Below are 19,897 nucleotides of genomic sequence, written 5' to 3'. Positions count from 1 at the left end.
AGGTTTCGTTTCCTCCTTCCTCTTGTGCCACCAGCCATGCAGGAAAGGTGACTCGAGGTCTTCCACCGGCCACTCTTTGCCCCAATGTCCTCTCTCCAGGGCTCCTGCTTCTCAAATGAAGCCCGCCCCTTCTGGCCAAGCTTCCCTTTTCTCTCCCATGGCCCCTTCCAGAACCCGTTACATACATTGGGACCACCCCCACCTATCTACGGTCACAGAGGACAGCTCAGAAGTTGGCAGTCAGTGCGGAGGAGGCCCACGTTTTATTCAGCCACGGTCAGGTTCCCACTCCCATCTTGGAATTTTCCAGGCAGTCCTCCTGGGTGCCACTGCCTCAGGCATGTCCCCCAGGCTCGGATGGACTTCGCTAGGGCTCAGATGGGTTAGGGGACTTGGTGGGGCCTCTGAGGAAGATTGTGGGCAGCCCACCTGTGCTCCCAGCTCATCAGCCCAGAACAGAGTTGGGGGCGGGGGCTCCAGCAGGGAAGAACCTCAGGGAGGCAGCTGGCATTGGCTGGGCGCTCAGCCGGCAATGTGCCCCTACAAGTTGGCAGAAGTGGCTGCCAGGTTCGAGTAAGAGAGGCTGCCCCCACCGTTGCCTGCAGAAACCTAGGTGGGGGAGAGAAGGGAGCCAGGATGAGAGACAGAGGCTTTCCTGGGAGAAACTTCCTCCCCAAGGCTCCTGGATGGCACCCCAGGCTGGGGTAAATGGTCCGGGAGCCGAACTAGCTCTCGAAGGGTTAATTCGGAGAGAGCACCTGCTGGTCCCCACCAGCAGCCAGGTGACTGTAAACAGGGCCGCTCCTCCTCCCTCCGCCCTCCTGCACACCCTGCTCTCCCTTCCTGCCTCCTTTCTCCCCCCACTCTCCGCTCCTCCAGCCCAAGGAGGTTTTATGTGTGTCTGTAAAACCTGGAGAAGGAAGTCCCCAAGTGGAGGAAAAACGGGGTCAAGAAAAGGAAACTCCTCTCTCCTCCCCCACCTGGAGTGGCTTCCAGCCCAGGTAGCCAAGTAATTATTTACTAGGTCCCAGAGAGAAAGGCCAGGAGAAGAAAGAGGGAGGAGGGATCTGGGCCCCCCTCCAATTCCTAAGAACCGCAATTCCCAGAGTCCCCACCCACCGGCACCCAGGCTCACCCCGCTTGGTGAGACTTCTTCCTCAATTCGGAGACCCCTTGGCCCCACCAGCCTGTCTCAATCTACCCTCCATTCTTGGGAGACAACCAGAGGGCACAGGGGCTCATTCCCTGTGAGTCCTGCATAAGGGGCTCCCCTGGGTGCTGTGCCCCACTCATTTCTCCTCTGGGCAACCCAGGAAACAGCCCAGGCACTAATTCCTAATTCCGCTGAGCAGTGACTGCTCTGCTGGGAGGGCTGGGAGTGGGGGGCACTCTCTCTCGAGGTCCCCTTTCTCCCGTGGTCTCTGCCCCAGACCTTTCCCCCAGAACTCCTCTCACCTCCTCCCCCATCCATGTCAGGCCCTCACAGTCAATTCACCTCTCACCTCTTCTAAGTTCTCTGGGCTTCCCCAGTACACCATCAGAACCCCCGCCCAGCCACAGCCTCTGCCTCTCTCTGCCTGGGGGGGCCCATCCTCACCTGCTCATAGGGGTTCCGTTTGGTACTGCCGGGGGGCACATAGCGCCCATGGGTGTGGTAGGTGGGGTACTCGCTCATAGGATGGTAGGCATCCCGGGTCGGAAAGATGTCCAGCTGCCCACAGTTCTTTCGTCGGCACTGACACACAGCCTGGGGAGATAGGAGGTTGAGGGGGACCGCGGAGGGCCTGCCCACAGGGGGACCCTGGTCAGGGCTAGGGACTGAGCACTTACCAGGGCGATGACATAGATGATGGCCAGGGCGACCAGAATACAGACCAGCACCAGCAGGGCAATGCCCCAGCCGGGTACCCCAGACCCAGGCTGAGCAGAGGAAGGAAATGGTGCATCAATCACTGGAAGGAAAAGCAGGGCTCAGGGCAGTCTACCAAAGGAGGTGACCCTCCCCCTACCAGCACCAAGAGAAAAAGCAGCCCAGATGCCAGAGAAAGACTGGCCCGGGGCAGTGTGGGGCTGGGTGGCAGCTGGGGAAGTGGCCTCACCACTAACTTCACTGATGGTCAGGTTATAGGTGCCTGCTTCCGCTTTAAGCCGATCAAACTGTGTCTTCAGGTTGTGGGCAGCGGCACTGTCTTGGAAGGCCAGAATCAGCTCTACCAGTACAGATCCTGGCCTGGTCAAAGAGAAATGGGCAACTCAGCCACGGGGCCCAGCTTCTGGGTCAGCACATCCCTCACAACCACAAGCATGCCAACCGCTGCCCACAGTCATGACACTGTCCACCCATCCCACACAGAGTCCACCCCGAAAACTGTACCTGAACTTGATATAAAAGAGTCCCAGAAGCCCGTCTTCTTTATAAACCTGCAAAAACTGAGATGAGAGGGAAAGGGCTAAGTTTTTGTTTGTTTGTTTGTTTCTTTGTTTTTTGTCTTTTTTTTTAAAGCTATTTCTTGGGCTGCTCCTGCGGCATATGGAGGTTCCCAGGCTAGGGGTCTAATCGGAGCTGTAGCCACCGGCCTACACCAGAGCCACAGCAACGAGGGATCCGAGTCGCATCTGCAACCTATACCACAGCTCACAGAAACGCCAGATCCTTAACCCACTGAGCAAGGCCAGGCATTGAACCCGCAACCTCATGGTTCTTAGTCGGATTCGTTAACCACTGTGCCACGATGGGAACTCCAGGGCTAAGGTTTGATGCAAGGGGTTGGAAAAGTTCTGAAGTCTGCTTTAAGGGAGCATGGTAGAGGAAAGGCAGTACTCACCAATTCAGAAATCCTTCTTTGCAGATCCTTGTAGTAGCTGGTGGTGGGATCTTCCAGGGAAGAGGTAAACTGGAGGTTTGTAATGCGAAGATACAGGAAGATCAAAGAGACCATAACCGAAGATTGCTGAGAAGTCTTAGGATGGGAGGAGGTGGGAGGGACTATGCTATGGTTAGTGCTGTTGGCAATTGTTCTGGTAATGTGGCTGGCAAGAGTGGTGGGAGTATCAGAGTGGTTGCTAGGAACTGAAGATGGAGTACCTTTGCTGACTGGGGACATGGTAGCCTTGGAAGAGGTGCCCATGTGTGTTGGAGTGACAGTTGAGCTTGAGGCAGGGCTGGTGGCTGGGGTGGAGGTGCCAACATGGACTGGAGTGGTGACCAAACCTGATGCAGGGCTGGTGGTCGGAGAGGAGGTCCCATTGGTGGCTGGAGATGAGGTGCCATTGGTGGTTGGAGATGAGGTGCCATTGTGGACTGGAGTGGTGGCCAAACCTGATGCAGGGCCGGTGGTCGGAGAGGAGGTCCCATTGGTGGCTGGAGATGAGGTGTCATTGGTGGTTGGAGATGAAGTGCCATTGTGGACTGGAGTGGTGGCCAAACCTGATGCAGGGCCGGTGGTCGGAGAGGAGGTCCCATTGGTGGCTGGAGATGAGGTGCCATTGGTGGTTGGAGATGAAGTGCCATTGTGGACTGGAGTGGTGGCCAAACCTGATGCAGGGCCGGTGGTCGGAGAGGAGGTCCCATTGGTGGCTGGAGATGAGGTGCCATTGGTGGTTGGAGATGAAGTGCCATTGTGGACTGGAGTGGTGGCCAAACCTGATGCAGGGCCGGTGGTCGGAGAGGAGGTCCCATTGGTGGCTGGAGATGAGGTGCCATTGGTGGTTGGAGATGAAGTGCCATTGTGGACTGGAGTGGTGGCCAAACCTGATGCAGGGCCGGTGGTCGGAGAGGAGGTCCCATTGGTGGCTGGAGATGAGGTGCCATTGGTGGTTGGAGATGAAGTGCCATTGTGGACTGGAGTGGTGGCCAAACCTGATGCAGGGCCGGTGGTCGGAGAGGAGGTCCCATTGGTGGCTGGAGATGAGGTGCCATTGGTGGTTGGAGATGAAGTGCCATTGTGGACTGGAGTGGTGGCCAAACCTGATGCAGGGCTGGTGGTCGGAGAGGAGGTCCCATTGGTGGCTGGAGATGAGGTGCCATTGGTGGTTGGAGATGAAGTGCCATTGTGGACTGGAGTGGTGGCCAAACCTGATGCAGGGCTGGTGGTCGGAGAGGAGGTCCCATTGGTGGCTGGAGATGAGGTGCCATTGGTGGTTGGAGATGAAGTGCCATTGTGGACTGGAGTGGTGGCCAAACCTGATGCAGGGCTGGTGGTTGGAGAGGACATGCCAGTTGTGGTCCTGGATGAAGTGCTAATGTGGTCTCTGGTAGGGCTGATGGTCAGAGATGAAATGTCAGTCTGGGGCTGGAGTGCTGACCAAGCTTGAGGCAGGGCTGTGGGTGATGAGTGAACTGCTGGTTGCGCTCACAGCACTTCCATCAGTGGAGCTGGGCATTGGGCTGCTTTGGATATTTGAAGTCTGTGTATCTCTGCTTGTGTGGCCAGAGGTTGTAGGAACTGCTGTCTCAGAAGAGGAGACGGCAGCTGTAAGAAGTTGGGGTTACAGAGTCGGATTGGGGGACAAGTCAGCACAAGGAGAAAATATACTCTCTGGCATCTGGAGAAGTCATACCAGGAGGATTTGGGGAGTGGGGCCCCTAGGTCAGCCCTCCTCCTCCTCCTCCCCTGCTGGCAACCCCCCTCTCTCTTCCCATATCCCCCTGCTCCTGGCTTATCTCTTTCTCCGCTGCCAAGATTTGCCTCTCCAGACTTCAGCCCCACCCCCCGCCCCCACCAAGCTTCTCTTTGGGACATCCGCCTGCTCTTGGCACCCACTCTCCTGGGGGGCTGTCTAGTCTCAGCCTGTCCTTGGCCTCTCTCCTTTATTCGGGCACAGACTGGGCCATGCCTGTCTGCAACTTCTGCCTCTTGGATGCTCTCTCCCAGGAAGCAAAACTCACAGCAAGGCTGGGAAGACCCCAGGAGCAGAGCACCCCCCCCTCCCCGGGCCCCTCACCTGTAAGCACTGGGAGTAGCAACAGCCCGAAGAAGAAAGGGGCCTGGATGTCCCTTGTCATGATGGCGGTAAAGTGGTGGGGAGGGGGCAGAACAGACTCAGGCAGGTGCTGCGCATGAGGTGGAGCAGGCACAGGCGCCCGCTGCTTTATACCGGTCCCCCGCCCGCCCTCCGCTCGGCCAGAGCAGGTGACAGGTGACAGAGCTCCGCCCCCTCCCCCTTTCCCTCCCTCCTCCCTCTTCCTCCTCCTCCCCAACCATTCCTGGCCCCTCAAATAGGGTACGTGGGCTCCAATCACTCAACCCTCTGACATGTTTGTTCTTCAGCTGGCCTTCCCCTTTCACCAACCACTCCCTGGCTCCAGAAGGCGGTAAGACGGAGCCTGGGACCTGACCTGGGTCCTCTTGGCTTCAGTTTTACCCCCAGGACAACAGCCAAGGTGAGAAAAGTAACAGAGAAAGTGGGCTAGGTCAAAGTCCTGAACCGCAAGGTGGGGGGTCCGCAAGGTGGTGGAAGGTCCCCCACACCACTGCCCCATTCTCATTGGGTCCCTTGCAGTCCCAATCTGGGGGCTGAGAAAGAAGAGGAAGGCTTGATGACGAATGAACAGGTACCAGTTTGGGACCCCCCCCCTTCCCCCACTACTTCCCGGAATAGCCCCACCCTTCTAACAGCTCCCTGCGGCGCTCCACACGCAGTTTTACCCCGAAACCCAGTCCCCGCCCCTGCCGGACTTGCCAGCAGCCCGAGTCCTTCCAAGACTTTCTCCCGAGAAAGGGGCGGGGAAGAAATTTCCATTAAAGACGGCGAAATCTGCGTTTCACCGAATCTTAGGGTCTTCCCCGGTTCTCCGCCTGGTAGCGGCGGCTCGCTGGTCGGGCTCTCCTGCCCCCTAGCGGTTACCTGGAGCCTCACCGGGCCTGCATGAGCCGGCTGAGGGGCAGCCCCGATCCGCGGAGAGGAGGGTGGCGCTGCCTAAGTGGGGGCAGAGAATGGCTTGGGAGGGCAGAGCCCCGGCCAGAAGAGTCGGTGGGTTGCTTGGACAGTGGAGGGGAGGAACAGACAGTACCACCACTGGAGGGGCTGGAAGCTTTTGGGGGGGGGGGACTCTGAGGCGCGTGGGGGCGGTGTCTGGAGGAAATGGCGCTAAGTGGGTGGGGTCTGAGTTACGTGGAAAGGGGCACTGAAGTATTTGGGCGAGGACATCGGAATGTGGGAGGGGGAGTGGAACAGATGAGTTATGTTTTCAGGAGGCAGAGAATAGGTGGGGCAACCGAATGGTATTTGGGGGCACAGAACTATCCTTTGGGGAGTGGTATTTGGGGCACGTAGGCACAAGGTGGTGGTGAGGAGTACAAAATTGTGTGTGATGGTGCGCGATTTGTGAAGATCAAGGGGTATTTTGAAGGGCAGAAACATATGGGATCAAGGAAGAATTTGGAGCCACTCGGCACGTGGAGCTTATCGGGCCCCATCCGGAGGTCCTGGGTTGCGGTCTTGGCGCATAGAAGCAATTACGTCCGCATTAAGAAACAATTCTTAGCCCCAAAGAATACAAATTGAGAAATAAACTTTAAGGACACTTCGGTGCGGCGGGATTGGAGGGAAGCCCCAGGAGGAGAGGAACGACAGTTGCAGCGCGCGCTCGGCTTTGTGCGGCCGCCCGACCCGGGGGCGGGCGCGGGGCGGGGGTGCGTTTACGTCTACGCGCCCCGGCGCTAGTCGGAGAGGCGGGGAAGACCCCCCCTCAACCCGCCGGCTAGAGAAAGCGCGAGTATCTAGGTGGGCGGCCCCAAAACTTCAACCCCCCGGCGTTGCCAGGCAATAGCCATTCAGTTCGGTTGCTGGGACACGCGTCACCATGGCGACGGCTCCGCGCCGCGCAGTCTGAGTATTTAAAGAGCAAGCGCGCGCAACGCCCGGGCGTCGGAAAGCGGCCTTCCGGGATACCGCGGTCTCCCGTTCTCGAACCTCTTCCCCCTCCCCCTTACCACCCCTTTCACTCTCTTCCGGGCGCCAAGTCTCTCTGCCCTCCAAGGTGAACCCAGCTCCCCAGCGCGTCCCCGGTTCTCGGGCTGATCCGGCTTCAAGCGGTGGGGAGCGGGATCCCGGGCCCCGGGCGGGCGGGAGGGACGGGACGCGGTGCAGTGTTGTTCTTTCCCCTGCCAATATTGCACTCGTCCCGGCCTCCGGCCCCCCCGGCCCCCCGGCCTCCCCCTCACCCGAGCAGGGCAGCCCCAGCACTCCTGGCTCTCGATCCCGCTGCTCTAAGATAGACTGGAGTGTCGCCGCGGCTACTGTGAGTAAGTGGGGCTGGGAGGACTTTTGCTATCCTCCGACCTGTATCCCGTCCTTCACCCAACCCCCGTCCACCATGCCCCAAACTCTGCCAAACTCCCTCTAGATCTCTAACTTCTATTCTACTAGTCTTCTCCCTCACCATGCCCCAAACTCTGCCAAACTCCCTCTAGATCTCTAACTTCTATTCTACTAGTCTTCTCCCTTACCGGCCTCAGGTTTGTTTGTCCTGCTCCCCACACTAAACCGGAAAAGCCCTAAAACAAGTAATTGCACTGGCTTAGAAAACAACTGGAACTTTATAGCAATGTGCTGTTATCTTTCCTGGGGTCAGTGCCTGAGAAATACCCCTTGAAAACTTCCCGTCTCAACAGTGAGGTCACCACCCCTCTGGGGCTGAACTCCCGGTGTGTGCCAGAGGAGGGTCTGTGTTTGGCTGAGGGGCTGTAGAGTAGACCCCAAGGTCTCCAGGATGGATCCCAAGGCCAGAAGGTACAAAATCAGGATTCTGAATCCGGTGGCCACCTCTTCACACTCTTCCCTGGAGCAGCTGCCTCCGGAATGGCTCAAAGTCCTCGGGAACTGTGTCTGAGGAAGGAGATAGGATTAAGGTCAGAAGATGCAACTCTCCCGTGAGGGCATGAGAGGTCAGGCCGATCTCCGTCTAGAGCCTCACCATTGCATCGATACTGGAGATTGGACCAAATGATGTTTTCTTGGGAGAAGCAGAATACACCAAGACGCCCCCCGCGCATGGATGTGTCAATGATCACCCCAGAATCCGCCACTAGCTGGGGACCCTCATAAAGCTTCACCCTGTCCAAAAGAGGGGTGTCCATTGGTGCTAGGGTGCCAATGGGCACTGTGCCACCATGCCCAGACCCTGCAGGTCCCCAACCCCCCTAGGGCTCAGCAGGCCTGAGAGAGAAGGGAGGTGGGGAAAAGAGAGGAAGGAAAGGGGAGGGAAGAGGGGTGCTTTTCTCAAGCCTGGGGCCCCAGGCTCTTTGTCCAGCCCCCTTTGCATCTCAAAGCACCAGCCGCATTCCTAGCGAGGATTGGGTTGCCATGACAATAAGTACAATGGGCTGGGGGGTGAAGTCACCCGCTTCCCAGGCTCTAGTCCACCCCCCCATACCCTGCCCTGGCGCCCTGCAGCCCCAGGCACCTTAAAGGGGAACCAACCCAAGTCCCTGTACTCGAGGCTCTTGGCCATTTCCCCTCCCTTCCCCGTCATCCCCACTAACTAGGAAATGCCGAGTTTGGACAGAGGGCTGAACTGAGAGGCCTCAGCCCAGCTACTAAGAGGTGTGGAGTCTGGGCCTTGGTTAGCTCTTCTGTAAAGGATGGTCGCTTCCAGGTCAGACACTTGGATGAGGCAGGTTCTGGGCTGTCCCAGTGATGGGGAGGTTTGTGATGTGCCCCTCCACAGACTGGCCTGGAGTTTGGAGGCTCCCGGAGGCACCCTCATTTTACAGAGGGGAAAAGAGAGCACAGAAAAGGAAAGACTTGCCCAACACTGCCTACAGGTCCTTGGCAGGGCCAGCCCCAGAGCCCAGGCTGCATGATGCTGGGAAGAAGGCAGGGCCAGGGTAGTGAGTCTGTGGTGAGAGGGGAGGTAGAGAGAAGTGATCCCAGTTGGGGCCATGGCACCCGGGCACTGGGGAGAGGGGAGGTGGCTGGTGAGTCCCAGCTACAGGCGAAGGAAAGGCCGGGCCTGGGGTCCGAGGGAGGGCTCAGCCCTTCCCCTCACCGAATGTAGCCAACTTGAGGCCGGTGCAGCAACTGCCAGCGGTAGGAGGTCTTGTCACGCCAGCCCACATTTCGTGGGTCAGTCCACAGCAGCCGTACCTGATCAGGGGTGTGGCCCGTATGCCACAGGGCATTCCGGAGGTGCTCACCTGGGCCAGACACCGATGTCACTGCCTGGGGGCATCGGGAAAGACAGTGGGTCAACCACAGGACCCAAGCGAGGGAAGACAACAGGTGGGTAAGTGCAGGTGGAGAAGGAAGTTGGGAGAATATTCTGGAGCCCCAGGGAGCCACCCTCCAGGACAGCTGTCTGGATAAGAGGGTTCCCACTACTCAGGCAGTGGCAGAGGGGTGCGGGGCAGGGGGGTGGGGAGGCTTTGGGAAAGGGCCCTGGATTGGGGAATCTGGGCAGCGGCGGGACCTTGAGCTGTAGCCCGGGCTGGGCAACAGCCCGGAAAGGTGTGGCCTGCCAGTAGGTCTGCTCCGTTTGCTTCCACATGACTACGTAGAAGCGGCCGCTGTCCTGATAGCTGAAGAGGAAGCCTGCGTAGTCATCATCCGTCACTGTGTTCACGTGGAAGGTGCCTTCAAAGTCCACACCATTGAAGGCCGTATATCCTGGAGGCGGGCGGGCGAGTGGGATCTGGGTCAGGGGCAGCAAAGCTACTGGTGGCCCATGGCGGGGTTCGGGGGGCGGGGAAGGGATGCTTGCTGCACGGGTGGCCCAGCTTGCCCCCATCCCTCCATGTGCAAGTTACTGAGAGTGCTGAATGGGGTGCCCCTTACATACCCACTGCTAGGCCCGGGTCACTGTTCATGGTCTGAACGATCTCCATGCCCTGGGGTGTGCAGCAAAGAAAGGCCCGGTCCAGGTGCGCCGCCCCAACCCAGGCCCTGCCTGCTGGTCTGGTCTGAGCACCCGCCCCGCCCACCACCCTAGTACCTGGTTGAGCACGACCCAGTTGGGGTCAATCTGAGCATCACCCTCAGGATCCAGGACGACGGTCTGATAGGCCCGGAAATCCGTGAGGGTCACCTCCGCGCTCTCGGGGCACACATCCAGGGGGTCGACTACTGCGTCGTTGTCGAAGTCATCCTCACACACATCACCAACACCATTGCCTGGGCAGGGTGAAGCCTGGCACTCAGGCTAACCCCGTCTTGGGCCTCACCATGCTGACCTCTCTCCCCACCCTGCCCTCCCACACTCCCCAGCAAAGGCCTGCCCCCTCTCCCTGAGCAGAGCCCACTCCGGCCCCCTCCTCTGGGGACCCCAGCCTTACCATCTGAATCTTTCTGATTGGGATTGGGTACCAGGCGACAGTTATCGGGACCAGGAGGCACGTAATCTGGGACACCGTCATTGTCATCGTCCCCATCACACTCATCTCCAAGTCCATCATTGTCTGAGTCCAGCTGGGAGCTATTGGGCAGCTGCGGGCAATTGTCCTTGGTGTCCTGATGTCCATCCCCATCGCTGGCCAGAAGAACAGGCACCAAATAAAGGCTTGTAAAGGTACAACATCCTTCCCCACTCTTCTGCTTAGGAGTCTCTAGGGTGTACCCTCCACTCAGCCAGACCCCTTGCAGTCAGCCAGGTGAGGTGAAGGTCCAGCAGGAGGAATGGGAGGTAGACTATGGGAAGAACCTCCTGCTCAATAGTAGTGGAGAAGTGGAGTTCCCGTTGTGGCGCAGCGGTTAACGAAGCCAACTAGGAACCATGAGGTTGCAGGTTCGATCCCTGGCCTTGCTCAGTGGGTTAAGGATCCGGCGTTGCCGTGAGCTGTGGTGTGGGTCGCAGACGTGGCTCAGATCCCGTGTGGCTGTGGCTGCGGCTGGCAGCTGTAGCTCCGATCAGACCCCTAGCCTGGGAACCTCCATATGCCGCGGGAAGTGGCCCTAGAGAAGGCAAAAAGACAAAAAAAAAAATACAAAATTAAAAAATAAAAAATAAATAGTAGTGGAGAATTAAGGTTAGGCCGCAGAGGGAAGCAAGAATGTACCAGAGGACAGTGCAGTGTCCCCTTCCGTGTCTCGGCCCACACCCTACCTGTCTTCATTGGTGTCACAGACATCCCCCACCAGGTCACTGTCTGCATCTGTCTGAGAGAGAGGGACCTGTTCTCACCATCTTCTCTTGATGACTTGAAAGACGACCCGACCCTTCCCCATCCAAAGGGCTGGGCTTCATCCACCCGTCACCCTACCCCTGCCCTGCCCTGCCCTGCCCTCCCCATTCCCCTGTACCTGGGTAGGATTGCTCATTTCAGGGCAGCTGTCGCAAGCATCTCCCACCCCGTCTTCATCCCTGTCTGTCTGCAGGGGGTTGGGGACTTTAGGGCAATTGTCCAGTCCATTGGGGATGCCTAGGCGACATGTGGGTAATGCAAGGTTAACACGAGAGCCGAGCATATTCTCTCTTCTAGGCTGGTGAAAGCCCTGAGCCTCGTCTCCCATCCAGAGGACAGCCGGTTGGAAAGGCCGCCTGTAGTGTGTCTTGCCCTCTCGCCCGCTCCCTGCCTGACCCCATGTCCTACCTCTCACATTCCCCCGGCACCTGCCACAGGTGATCTCTCAGCCGGCCTGACTACCACAAGCATTGCCCTTCCCAGATTCTCAGCCTCCCTGCTTCATTCCCACCACATCAAACTCTTACAGGTTGCCCAGCCACCCCCTCAGCCCCAGGCCTGCACCATCCCCATCCACGTCGTTGTCACAGGCATCCCCTTCCCCATTGCCATCTGTGTCCTTCTGGTCATTGTTGGGAACGTTGGGGCAGTTGTCACAGGCATCACCAAATGAATCTGTATCTGAGTTTTGCTGGTCCTTGTTGGGGAACAGCCGGCAATTGTCCTGGGGTGGGAGGGAACGAGTCAGGCCTCCCTTGAACCACCGGCCACCATGCACCTTGTCCCTGTAACCTTTAACGGTCCCTCCTGTGATGGTCCACCTGCCCGGCGCAGTGCCACCCACCCAACCTCCATGTAGTCCACCTTGTTCTGGGCACCAGGCTCATGCCTCCCTAACGTGGAGCACTAGGGCCCTTTCTGGGGAGCTGCCAGTGGCCGGGGGAGGTAGGGATACGGGGTAAGGCAACAGTCACAGAGGAGCTGGAAGGAGCAGGACATCTGGGAGCCACCTCAACATTCTTGATCCCGTCCCCATCAGCATCATCATCACACTGGTCCCCCACGCCATCGTTATCTGCATCTTCCTGCCCAGAGTTGGGTGTCAGAAGGCAGTTGTCCTAAAGGTGGAGGCGGGGAGGAAACAGATGAGTTCTGTCCAGTCCCAGCCTGGGGCGCCCGACCCCGCACACCCGCCCGCCTGCCCCTGCACCTGCTTGCAGTGTTTGTTGTTGTCCATGCAGGGCAGCGCCTGGTCCGGGTAGCCATCAATGTCTGTGTCAGGCCCGCACACGTTCCCGTTCCCGGCCCAGCCCACGTTGCACTGGGGCAACACAAAAGGTGGGAGTTGGTGGCCGGGACTGGCTCCCCACCCCCCACCCCCCCGCTTCAGGCTCTATCAGCCATCTGGACCCAGGCCCGCCTCCCTTTCCCTGCCCCATCCCAGTCCCCCAAAACATTCACTAGCCCTACCCCTTTCCCCAAATTCCCCCTTTTCTTCCGAGCCCCGGGCCCAGCTCACCAAGCAGGACACTGCACCATTGCGTTCAAAGAGACAGTGCGCGTGGACATGGCAGGGGCTGTGGGCTGGGCTGTGGCAGGTCCGGGCCGGGAAGCAGCCATGGCTCTGGTTGCCCAGGAAGCCCAAGCGACAGGGACCACACTTGAAAGAGCCCTAAGAGGAGGGAAGCAGTGGCTCCTGATAACCTGTCAAGGTGGGTCCTAGCCCCATCTTTCAAGTGAGGGCACTGAGGCTCAGAAAAGGTAAATAACTTGCTCCAAGGTCATGGCTAGTAAGAAGCAGAACCAGAATTCAAACCAGGTCCATGCGGAGGACCCGCTATGTGTAAGGTCCTAAGGAAGGAGGAGGGGAAGCAGGAACTTGGAAAAGGGGTGGCACCGCATCCCATCACGTTCAGCTCACCACAGTATTGGTGCAGATGGAGTTTGGGTCACAGCCGCCGTTGTCCCCATCATTGCATTCATCGATATCGTTGCAGACCTGAAAGGGCCACACTCAGGGTAGAACCAGACCTATGCGGGCCTCCTCAGATAGAGGAGAGAGCACTGGCGTGGCCTTATCTGGGAACATGGATGTGAACCCCAGACCCCAAACCAGGCCAATGCCGGCAGCTGAGCCGGAAGCCTCATCCCAGTTATCACGAGGGCTTCACACCCAACCCAGAAGCCCTGCCCTTGCAAGGCCAAGATCTCTCGTCCCAACCTGACCTGCTTGCTGGCCCGGGCATAGTCAATGCCCACGCCAGACACCCGTGTGCCTTTGTAGCCTCGGGGACAGGCCTCACAGTGGAAGCCGGGCATGGTGTTGATGCAACTGGAGCCCGGGAAACAAGGGTCGGCGTGAGCGCACTAGGGACCAGATGAGAAGGAAGAGGTCAGGCCCCCACCTGTGATCTAGGACCACTGCTCCTGTTCTCCCCTATGTGCAGGCCTCCCTCTCTCCAACCTCCTCATGCTCTGATCCCAGCCCCCGCCTCTCTGGGGCCCCCCTCCTGGCTGGCCCTCTCTAACTGCCCCTGCTGCTCTCACAGCTCCTGCGCTGCATGGCCCGGCAGTCTTCGCCCCAGACCTTCTGTCTCCTTCCCTTCTCCTGTCTTTTCTGGTCTTCCACTCTCCCGAACCGGGGTTCTTCTGCTCCTAACATTCATCCCACCTTCCCGGGCCTCTCCTACCTCCCTCACCCCAGCTCTCTGAGCCCTTCCCAGTTCTACCCTCCCCCACCTCATTGATGTCAGTGCAGTGGGTGCCGTTGCCCTGGAGGCCGGGGGGGCAGGGCCCACAGCGGTAGCCTGGGTACTCGTACACCTCCATGCAGTCCACGCCTCGGAAGCAGGGGTTGGGGCTGCAGTGGGAGCGCTGTTCGTGGAAGCCTGGGGGCGGGTGCAGGCGGGCACAGTCAGAGCCACCCAGAGGACACCATTTAATTCTCCGTAAGTAGAGGCCAAAGCCACGGGCTGGGGAGCACGGCGACGCCACCTGGGGCCCTCCCTACGCGCCCACTCACCGCACACCTGACACTCCATGATGGTGTTTCGGATCAGGGACATTTCTTTCACCTGGTAGACGGAAGGATGGGGAGGAGTCAGCTCTCGGCACCTGCCACCCCTCCCCAGCATCAAGACCACCCTTCGCCGGCCCACTAAACCTGGTCTCGGATATCATCCCGCAGCTCTACCAGGATCTGGTTGAAGAGGGTGAGTTGGGTGACCAGCGCTTTGGTCTGTTCCCCTGTCAGGGTCCAGGATGCAAACAGGCTCAGAACTGGGGCACCAGCCCTGGCCCCTCTCTGCGTAATAAGCCAGGGGCTACCATTGCTGCCCCCACCCCCATAAACCCACTCTCCTCCTGGCTGAAGAGGACTTAGTTGCAGGCAGCTGGGCCTCCTCCCCACCCTCACGCCCCTTTCACCTCAGCGCAGCCTACTCACCTAGGATGGAGTGGAGTGCACTGGCCACTAGAAAAGACAAGAAAACACAGAAGGTGGGAGTTCCTGTCGTGGCTCAGTGGAAAAGAATCTGACTAGCATCCAAGAGGACATGGGTTCGATCCCTGGCCTTGCTCAGTGGGTTAAGGATCTGGCATTGCCATGAGCTGTGGTGCAGGTTGTAGATGCAGCTTAGATCTGGCGTGGCTGTGGCTGTGGCTAGGCCGGCAGCTACAGCTCCGACTGGACCCCTAGCCTGGGAACCTCCATGTGCATCAGGTGCGGCCCTAAAAAGACAGGAAAAAAAAAGCCATGGAGGGTGGAGATGTGAGACGGGCCTGGCTGGTGAGGAGGAGGAAGAAGAGGAGGGACAGGAGCAAAGGGCTGGAGCCTTGGAATAAAGATGCGGTGTCGAATGGGAATCGTGGGAGGGAGGTGACAGGCAGGCAGCACCAGCCCCTTCCCCTGGCTGCGGGTAACCTCTCAGAGAGTTGCCTCATAGACAGTCGAAACCCAAATCCTCCTAGTTCCCGGGCATGGTAGTGACAGAAGAGTTCCAAGTGGGAAGTGACCCAAGCTGGGCCATGGCCACAATATCTTCCATTTCCTCCTTCCCAAGCTTCCACAGAGAGAGCTCTTTCTTTGAAATATCTGGGACCAGCGGACATTTTATTTAGGCAAGAACCTCTGAGCATCCCATCAGAGAGACCTGGCCGATGGGCAGTGCTTAGAGAAACTGCTGGTAGGTGACAGATGCCAGTGGGAGCTAAAAAAGACCCAAGACCCTTAGCGCAATCAACCAAGAAAGACTGACCAGCTGACTTGCTCATCTCAACTCAAGTTAGATTCTTCAGACTTAGATTCTTTTCTGACATCATTGAATTTTTCTAGTCCCCCGTAGGTGGGATGACCTTAATGGAGATTTTCCTGACCACGCCTCCTGGGATGGGATTATTTGGGGATCATAGTGTCAGAGGTAAAGAAGATCAGGGGTAACAGGATCAGAAGCTCCAGGAGTAGTTGAGCCAAAAGCACTGGTTTTGGCGTCCCTGTCATGGCTCAGCAGTTAACGAACCCATGAGGACACAGGTTCAATCCCTGGCCTCAATCAGTGGGTTAAGGACCCAGTGTTGCCATGAGCTGTGGTGTAGGTTGCAGACATGGCTCGGAACCTGTGTTGCTGTGGCTGTGGCTGTGGTGTAGGCTGGTGTCTACAGCTCCGATTAGACCCCTAGCCTGGGAACTTTCAGATGCCTTGGGTGCGGCCCTAAAAAGACTAAAAGATCAAAAACAAACAAACAAAAAAACTGGTTTCGGAGTTCCCGTCGTGGCGCAGTGGTTAACGAATCCGACTAGGAACCATGAGGTTGCGGGTTCGGTCCCTGCCCTTGCTCAGTGGGTTAACGATCCAGCGTTGCCGTGAGCTGTGGTGTAGGTTGCAGACGCGGCTCGGATCCCGCGTTGCTGTGGCTCTGGCGTAGGCCGGTGGCTACAGCTCCGATTCAACCCCTAGCCTGGGAACCTCCATATGCCACGGGAGCGGCCCAAGAAATAGCAACAACAACAACAAAAACTGGTTTCAAAGGGCTGGGAGGTCAAGAGGATGGGGGCACCAAAGATCACATCACAGGATCTGGGGTCCAGGGTGTCAGCTAACAGAAGTTTCTACGTTACCTGCACTGTGGATGGACTCATCCCCCTGGAACGGACACTCACTCAGGGCTCCGACCCGGGCCATGGACCCGCCCAGAATCATTTTCATTGATTCCACGAAGCCCTGGGGGGACAAGAACAGAGCAGGGTGGGAGGACCTACCGACTCCTCCTCCCACTGGTGCAAACTGTTTCCACAGACACTCAGGGGGTCCTCCCTTCCTGCTCACCTGCATCCTCAAATAAGCCTTCTGTCCAGTCCTAATCTCCAGCCCATTGACCTCTGCTGGAGGAATAGGGGCCAGTGCCGGAAGGCCAGCATGCTGGTCGCCCAGTTTGCAGTCCACGTACAGCTGCAGGGCAGGGCTGGGTCTGGACGGGCCTCGGAGTCGCAGGAGAGCGGTGTGTGTGCGCCCATCTGCCAGGCCTGCTTGCTGTAGGTTCACCGCGTGGACTTTGCCATCCTCCCGCTGGTACCGCACCAGCACTGTCCAGAAGGGGAGGTCAGTATTGGCACTGTCCCTTATCCCCTGTCTCCCAGTTGAACCTTGGATAATTTCTTCTGAAAACCACATTTCTAGGACTATCTTTCTTTATTCAGCTATGTATCTCTCCACGCCTTGCACATAAGCGGTACACACTACATTTTTTATGGTCACACCCACGGCACATGAAGGTTCTGGGCCAGGGATTGAACCACCCGTGCCTCACAGCAACCTGAACCACTGCAGGCGGATTCTTAAGGGACCGCGCCACAGTGGGAACTCCTAAATGTTCTTCAAATTGGTTCAAAGACTTGGACTTTCTAACTCTTCCGTGTCATTAGATCACTATATCCCCCGCTACTGTTGCAGCTGGTTCTGTATCCCCAGATCCATTCCAGGGATCTGAGGGACCTCTTTATACCACTACTGGGTCAGAGAAACATGCCTCCCCTCCCCCCAGGCATCCCCACATACAATTCCCCATTCCAACAAATGCCTCACCCTACTGTTTGGGTGCCTGGCCCCCCTAAGGCACTAAGTACCCCTTACCAGGTGCCCCTGGTGCCTGGGCACAGCCTGATGGGTCCATAGTCCCCAGGGGAGCCCAAAGAAAATTAGGAGGGGTCTGAGTGCTCGAAGGAGTCACCATGGCAGGAAGGGAGATGCCCCGCCAGTCACCTTTGTTGATCTTGCCCACAACAGAGGCCTCCAGCCATCGTGTGTTGTCTTGGCGAGAGTAGAGGCCAAAGAGGACACCACCCTGCTTGGGGGGCAGACGGAAGGTGGACAAGAGGTAGATGTCCCCAGCGGTGAGCAGGGCTGTCCGAATCTTCTCCGCCACAGCTACCATCTGCCGGGACTCGCCCAGAGTCAGCAGGTCGATCACTGACCAAGCAGAGATGATTAAGGTCAGACCCCTGTCAAATGCTAAGGCCTGCTCTCTCTGAGCCTTCAGGGGTGGGGCGGCATCCTTCATCACCACCCGACAGTGTTAGTCACCTCCTGGAAATCCAACCCTTGTTGCTGTCAGAGGACAAGGCGTTGTGCCTTCCTTACTGCCACTCCGAGAACCGGCAGGCCTGAGGCTCAACTGGAAATACAGCAACAGCGCCCCGCGAATGTGAGATGCCCCCACCAGGTGGCGCAAAGGAGTCACTGTGTTGATCTCAAGGCAGGAGTAGCACCTGGTGCCCACAGCGCAGAAATAGGAAGGCCGTTTCTCTTCACACGGCTGGGTTTGGCTCTAAATGCCCCTAAATGCTCCTCCTCCCGTCCTGGGGGGTTCAGCACACTCGCTCTGGGTGAGAACAGCTGCCCACTGAAGACTTCGACCCTCCTACTGTCTGGCTCTCTCCCACAGGAACCTGGGACCCAGCTCTCTGCCTCCTGTGTCCTGGCCAATCTGTGGTTTCCCTTCCAGCCTGTAAAGAATCTGTGCCTGTGTCATCTGCTCCAGCTACCTCTCCCACACCCACAGACCCATCCTACCACCAGACCTCCAGGAGAGCCCAGACCTCTTGGTCCCCACCCCCACCCGGTTCTTAGGCAACTAGGAGCCCAAAGGTGGAAGAAACCCACCTTTGAGCTGCTCTCCCAGACCCTGGAGTGTCTGGGGATGCTCAGACACCAAACCAGCCAGGCAGCCCTAGCATCCTGCCTCCTGAGTCCACAGCCCTGGCCTCATGCTGACCCTGGCCAGTTCCCACTCATCCGCCACCTTCTGGTGTCAGCTCCTCCCCACAGGATCATAATTTCATCAACTCTTCCCTCCGGTTCAATTTCAGGACTCTCCCCTCTCCCCTTGCCCACATGTTCCCTGCTACTAGGCTGGGGGCAAGTGGGGAGGAGGCAGAGAGGGGGCTCTGAGAATTGGTACTGGCTTACCCTGCAGGTCCTGACTGGCAGATGCGAAAGTGCAAAGGAAGAGAAGAGCCAGGGCCCCCCGAAGTTCCTGCGTCTCCATGCCGCTCAGCCGGCTCACTACCCCTGGCAGGCAGGCGGCTGGGAGGGGAAAAGGCTAGGCGGAGAGCAGGAGAGGGGGGCGGAGGGACTGGAGGGGGGGGCCGGCAGGCGGTGAGGGGGGGCTGAAACAAAGAGCTGCCAATCACCCTGGAGGCATCCTCAGCTCCGGGAACCAGGGGCACTGAGGAAGAGTCCTGGAGGCCTCCTTGCCTCGCGCCTCTCCCTAATGGTGCTCTCCCCCAGGTGCCTCCCTCTCCCCTGCATCTCGCTCTTGGGGGTTGCTACCGAATGCTACTGTCTTCTGGAAGCCACAGTTGGGGAAGGCAGGCAACTTTGGCAGGGGCAGTGCCAGACAGTGAGCATTATTCCACAGCTGGTACGAGAGAATTCCAAGGGAGTGGCTGAAACTAGCTTGCTATAGTGCCCAGGGGATGCCCACATGGCATGACGTTTGCTCCTCCGACAGAGCAAGTGCTCTTTATTAGGGTGATGGTCCCATGCCTTGTCCCTGTGCTTCCACTTTCCTTCATTACTAGGAAAACCTGGGAGTCTAGAAGAGTCTGGTGGAAACTGGAGGGAAAGTCTACAACAGTGGTCAGTGAGGCTGGAGTGAAGAAATAGGGAAAGGGACGCCAAGGACAGGAGGAGACCAGAGGACAGGCCAGGGGCCGGGGGGCAGACTGAGAACACTTGGGGGTACAGGCAGACAGGCCACGACCCGGATGAAACGGAGGGGCGCCTCGGTTCCCGTTGCCAAGGCAACAGTCCCAGAGCCCCACCTCCCCTCCCCCCACCCAGGCCCCAGCCCGGCCTAGCTTCGGCCTCCGCCACCGCCCCTGTTTTGTTTCCATGGCGACAGGAGGCGCGGGGCCGGCTCCAAACATAACGCGCTGTGGAAAACATGCGGCTCGGGGGACCCCCCCCGCAGCCCCCGCTCGGGGCCGAGCCCTGAGGGGGCCCGAAGCAGCCCAGACCTCTTGCAGATCTGTGAGGGCACCCAGAGCCTGCCCAGGAGCCCAAAGCCCCCTTCTGGGCCCGCTGAGCCTTCAGAGGCTCGGGGCTCCCCTCGGCCAAGGCTCCGGGACTCTCTTAGGCGCGCCGGGATGAAAGCCCTTCCCCCCTTCGCGAGCCGCCTGTGGATCGGACCGCTGCCGCCCTCCCCCGAAGCCTTCGGTTCCGCCCCACGCCGTCAGGCCGCCTTCTGGGCTGGGATAAGCAGCGCCTTCCCGAGGGCCT

The 19,897-nt window shown here is 58.5% G+C and overlaps 2 protein-coding genes, 1 long non-coding RNA gene and 1 other non-coding gene across 6 annotated transcripts; 2 read left to right on the top strand and 2 right to left on the bottom strand.

Moving 5' to 3' along the window:
- Nucleotides 234–5,111, bottom strand: MUC1 (mucin 1, cell surface associated). 3 transcript variants are annotated; one of them, XM_021089730.1, is made up of 7 exons: nt 4,922–5,111; nt 4,357–4,407; nt 2,375–2,421; nt 2,100–2,230; nt 1,831–1,952; nt 1,598–1,747; nt 234–609 (listed from the first exon to the last, which is right to left on the bottom strand). In XM_021089730.1, the coding sequence occupies exons 1-7, from the start codon at nt 5,003–5,005 to the stop codon at nt 541–543; spliced, it is 654 nt and encodes a 217-aa protein (XP_020945389.1). In that variant the 5' UTR covers nt 5,006–5,111; the 3' UTR covers nt 234–540. The 3 variants fall into 3 exon arrangements, with proteins under 3 accessions (XP_020945389.1, XP_020945387.1, XP_020945388.1); XM_021089728.1 differs by having other exon boundaries at nt 2,375–2,430; nt 2,826–4,472; nt 4,945–5,084; XM_021089729.1 differs by having other exon boundaries at nt 2,375–2,430; nt 2,826–4,448; nt 4,945–5,080.
- MIR92B (microRNA 92b) lies at nt 7,064–7,143 on the top strand. Its single transcript, NR_035389.1, has one exon. It is a non-coding gene; the product is annotated as a microRNA 92b (primary transcript).
- Nucleotides 7,523–18,726, bottom strand: THBS3 (thrombospondin 3). The gene is made up of 23 exons (XM_013997018.2): nt 18,584–18,726; nt 17,378–17,584; nt 16,445–16,701; nt 16,237–16,339; nt 14,566–14,592; nt 14,284–14,366; nt 14,143–14,194; nt 13,860–14,008; nt 13,347–13,487; nt 13,042–13,119; nt 12,640–12,792; nt 12,331–12,441; nt 12,131–12,238; nt 11,685–11,844; nt 11,239–11,357; nt 11,042–11,094; nt 10,275–10,468; nt 9,935–10,113; nt 9,782–9,830; nt 9,413–9,609; nt 8,993–9,165; nt 7,919–8,058; nt 7,523–7,830 (listed from the first exon to the last, which is right to left on the bottom strand). The coding sequence occupies exons 1-23, from the start codon at nt 18,660–18,662 to the stop codon at nt 7,772–7,774; spliced, it is 2,871 nt and encodes a 956-aa protein (XP_013852472.2). The 5' UTR covers nt 18,663–18,726; the 3' UTR covers nt 7,523–7,771.
- On the top strand, nt 10,371–11,805 carry LOC106510137. The gene is made up of 2 exons (XR_001308358.2): nt 10,371–10,507; nt 11,418–11,805. It is a non-coding gene; the product is annotated as an uncharacterized LOC106510137 (long non-coding RNA).

Source organism: Sus scrofa, chromosome 4 (genome assembly GCF_000003025.6).
Source record: "Sus scrofa isolate TJ Tabasco breed Duroc chromosome 4, Sscrofa11.1, whole genome shotgun sequence".
Lineage (NCBI taxonomy): Eukaryota > Metazoa > Chordata > Mammalia > Artiodactyla > Suidae > Sus > Sus scrofa.
This window is presented reverse-complemented; position numbering and strand designations above follow the sequence as displayed.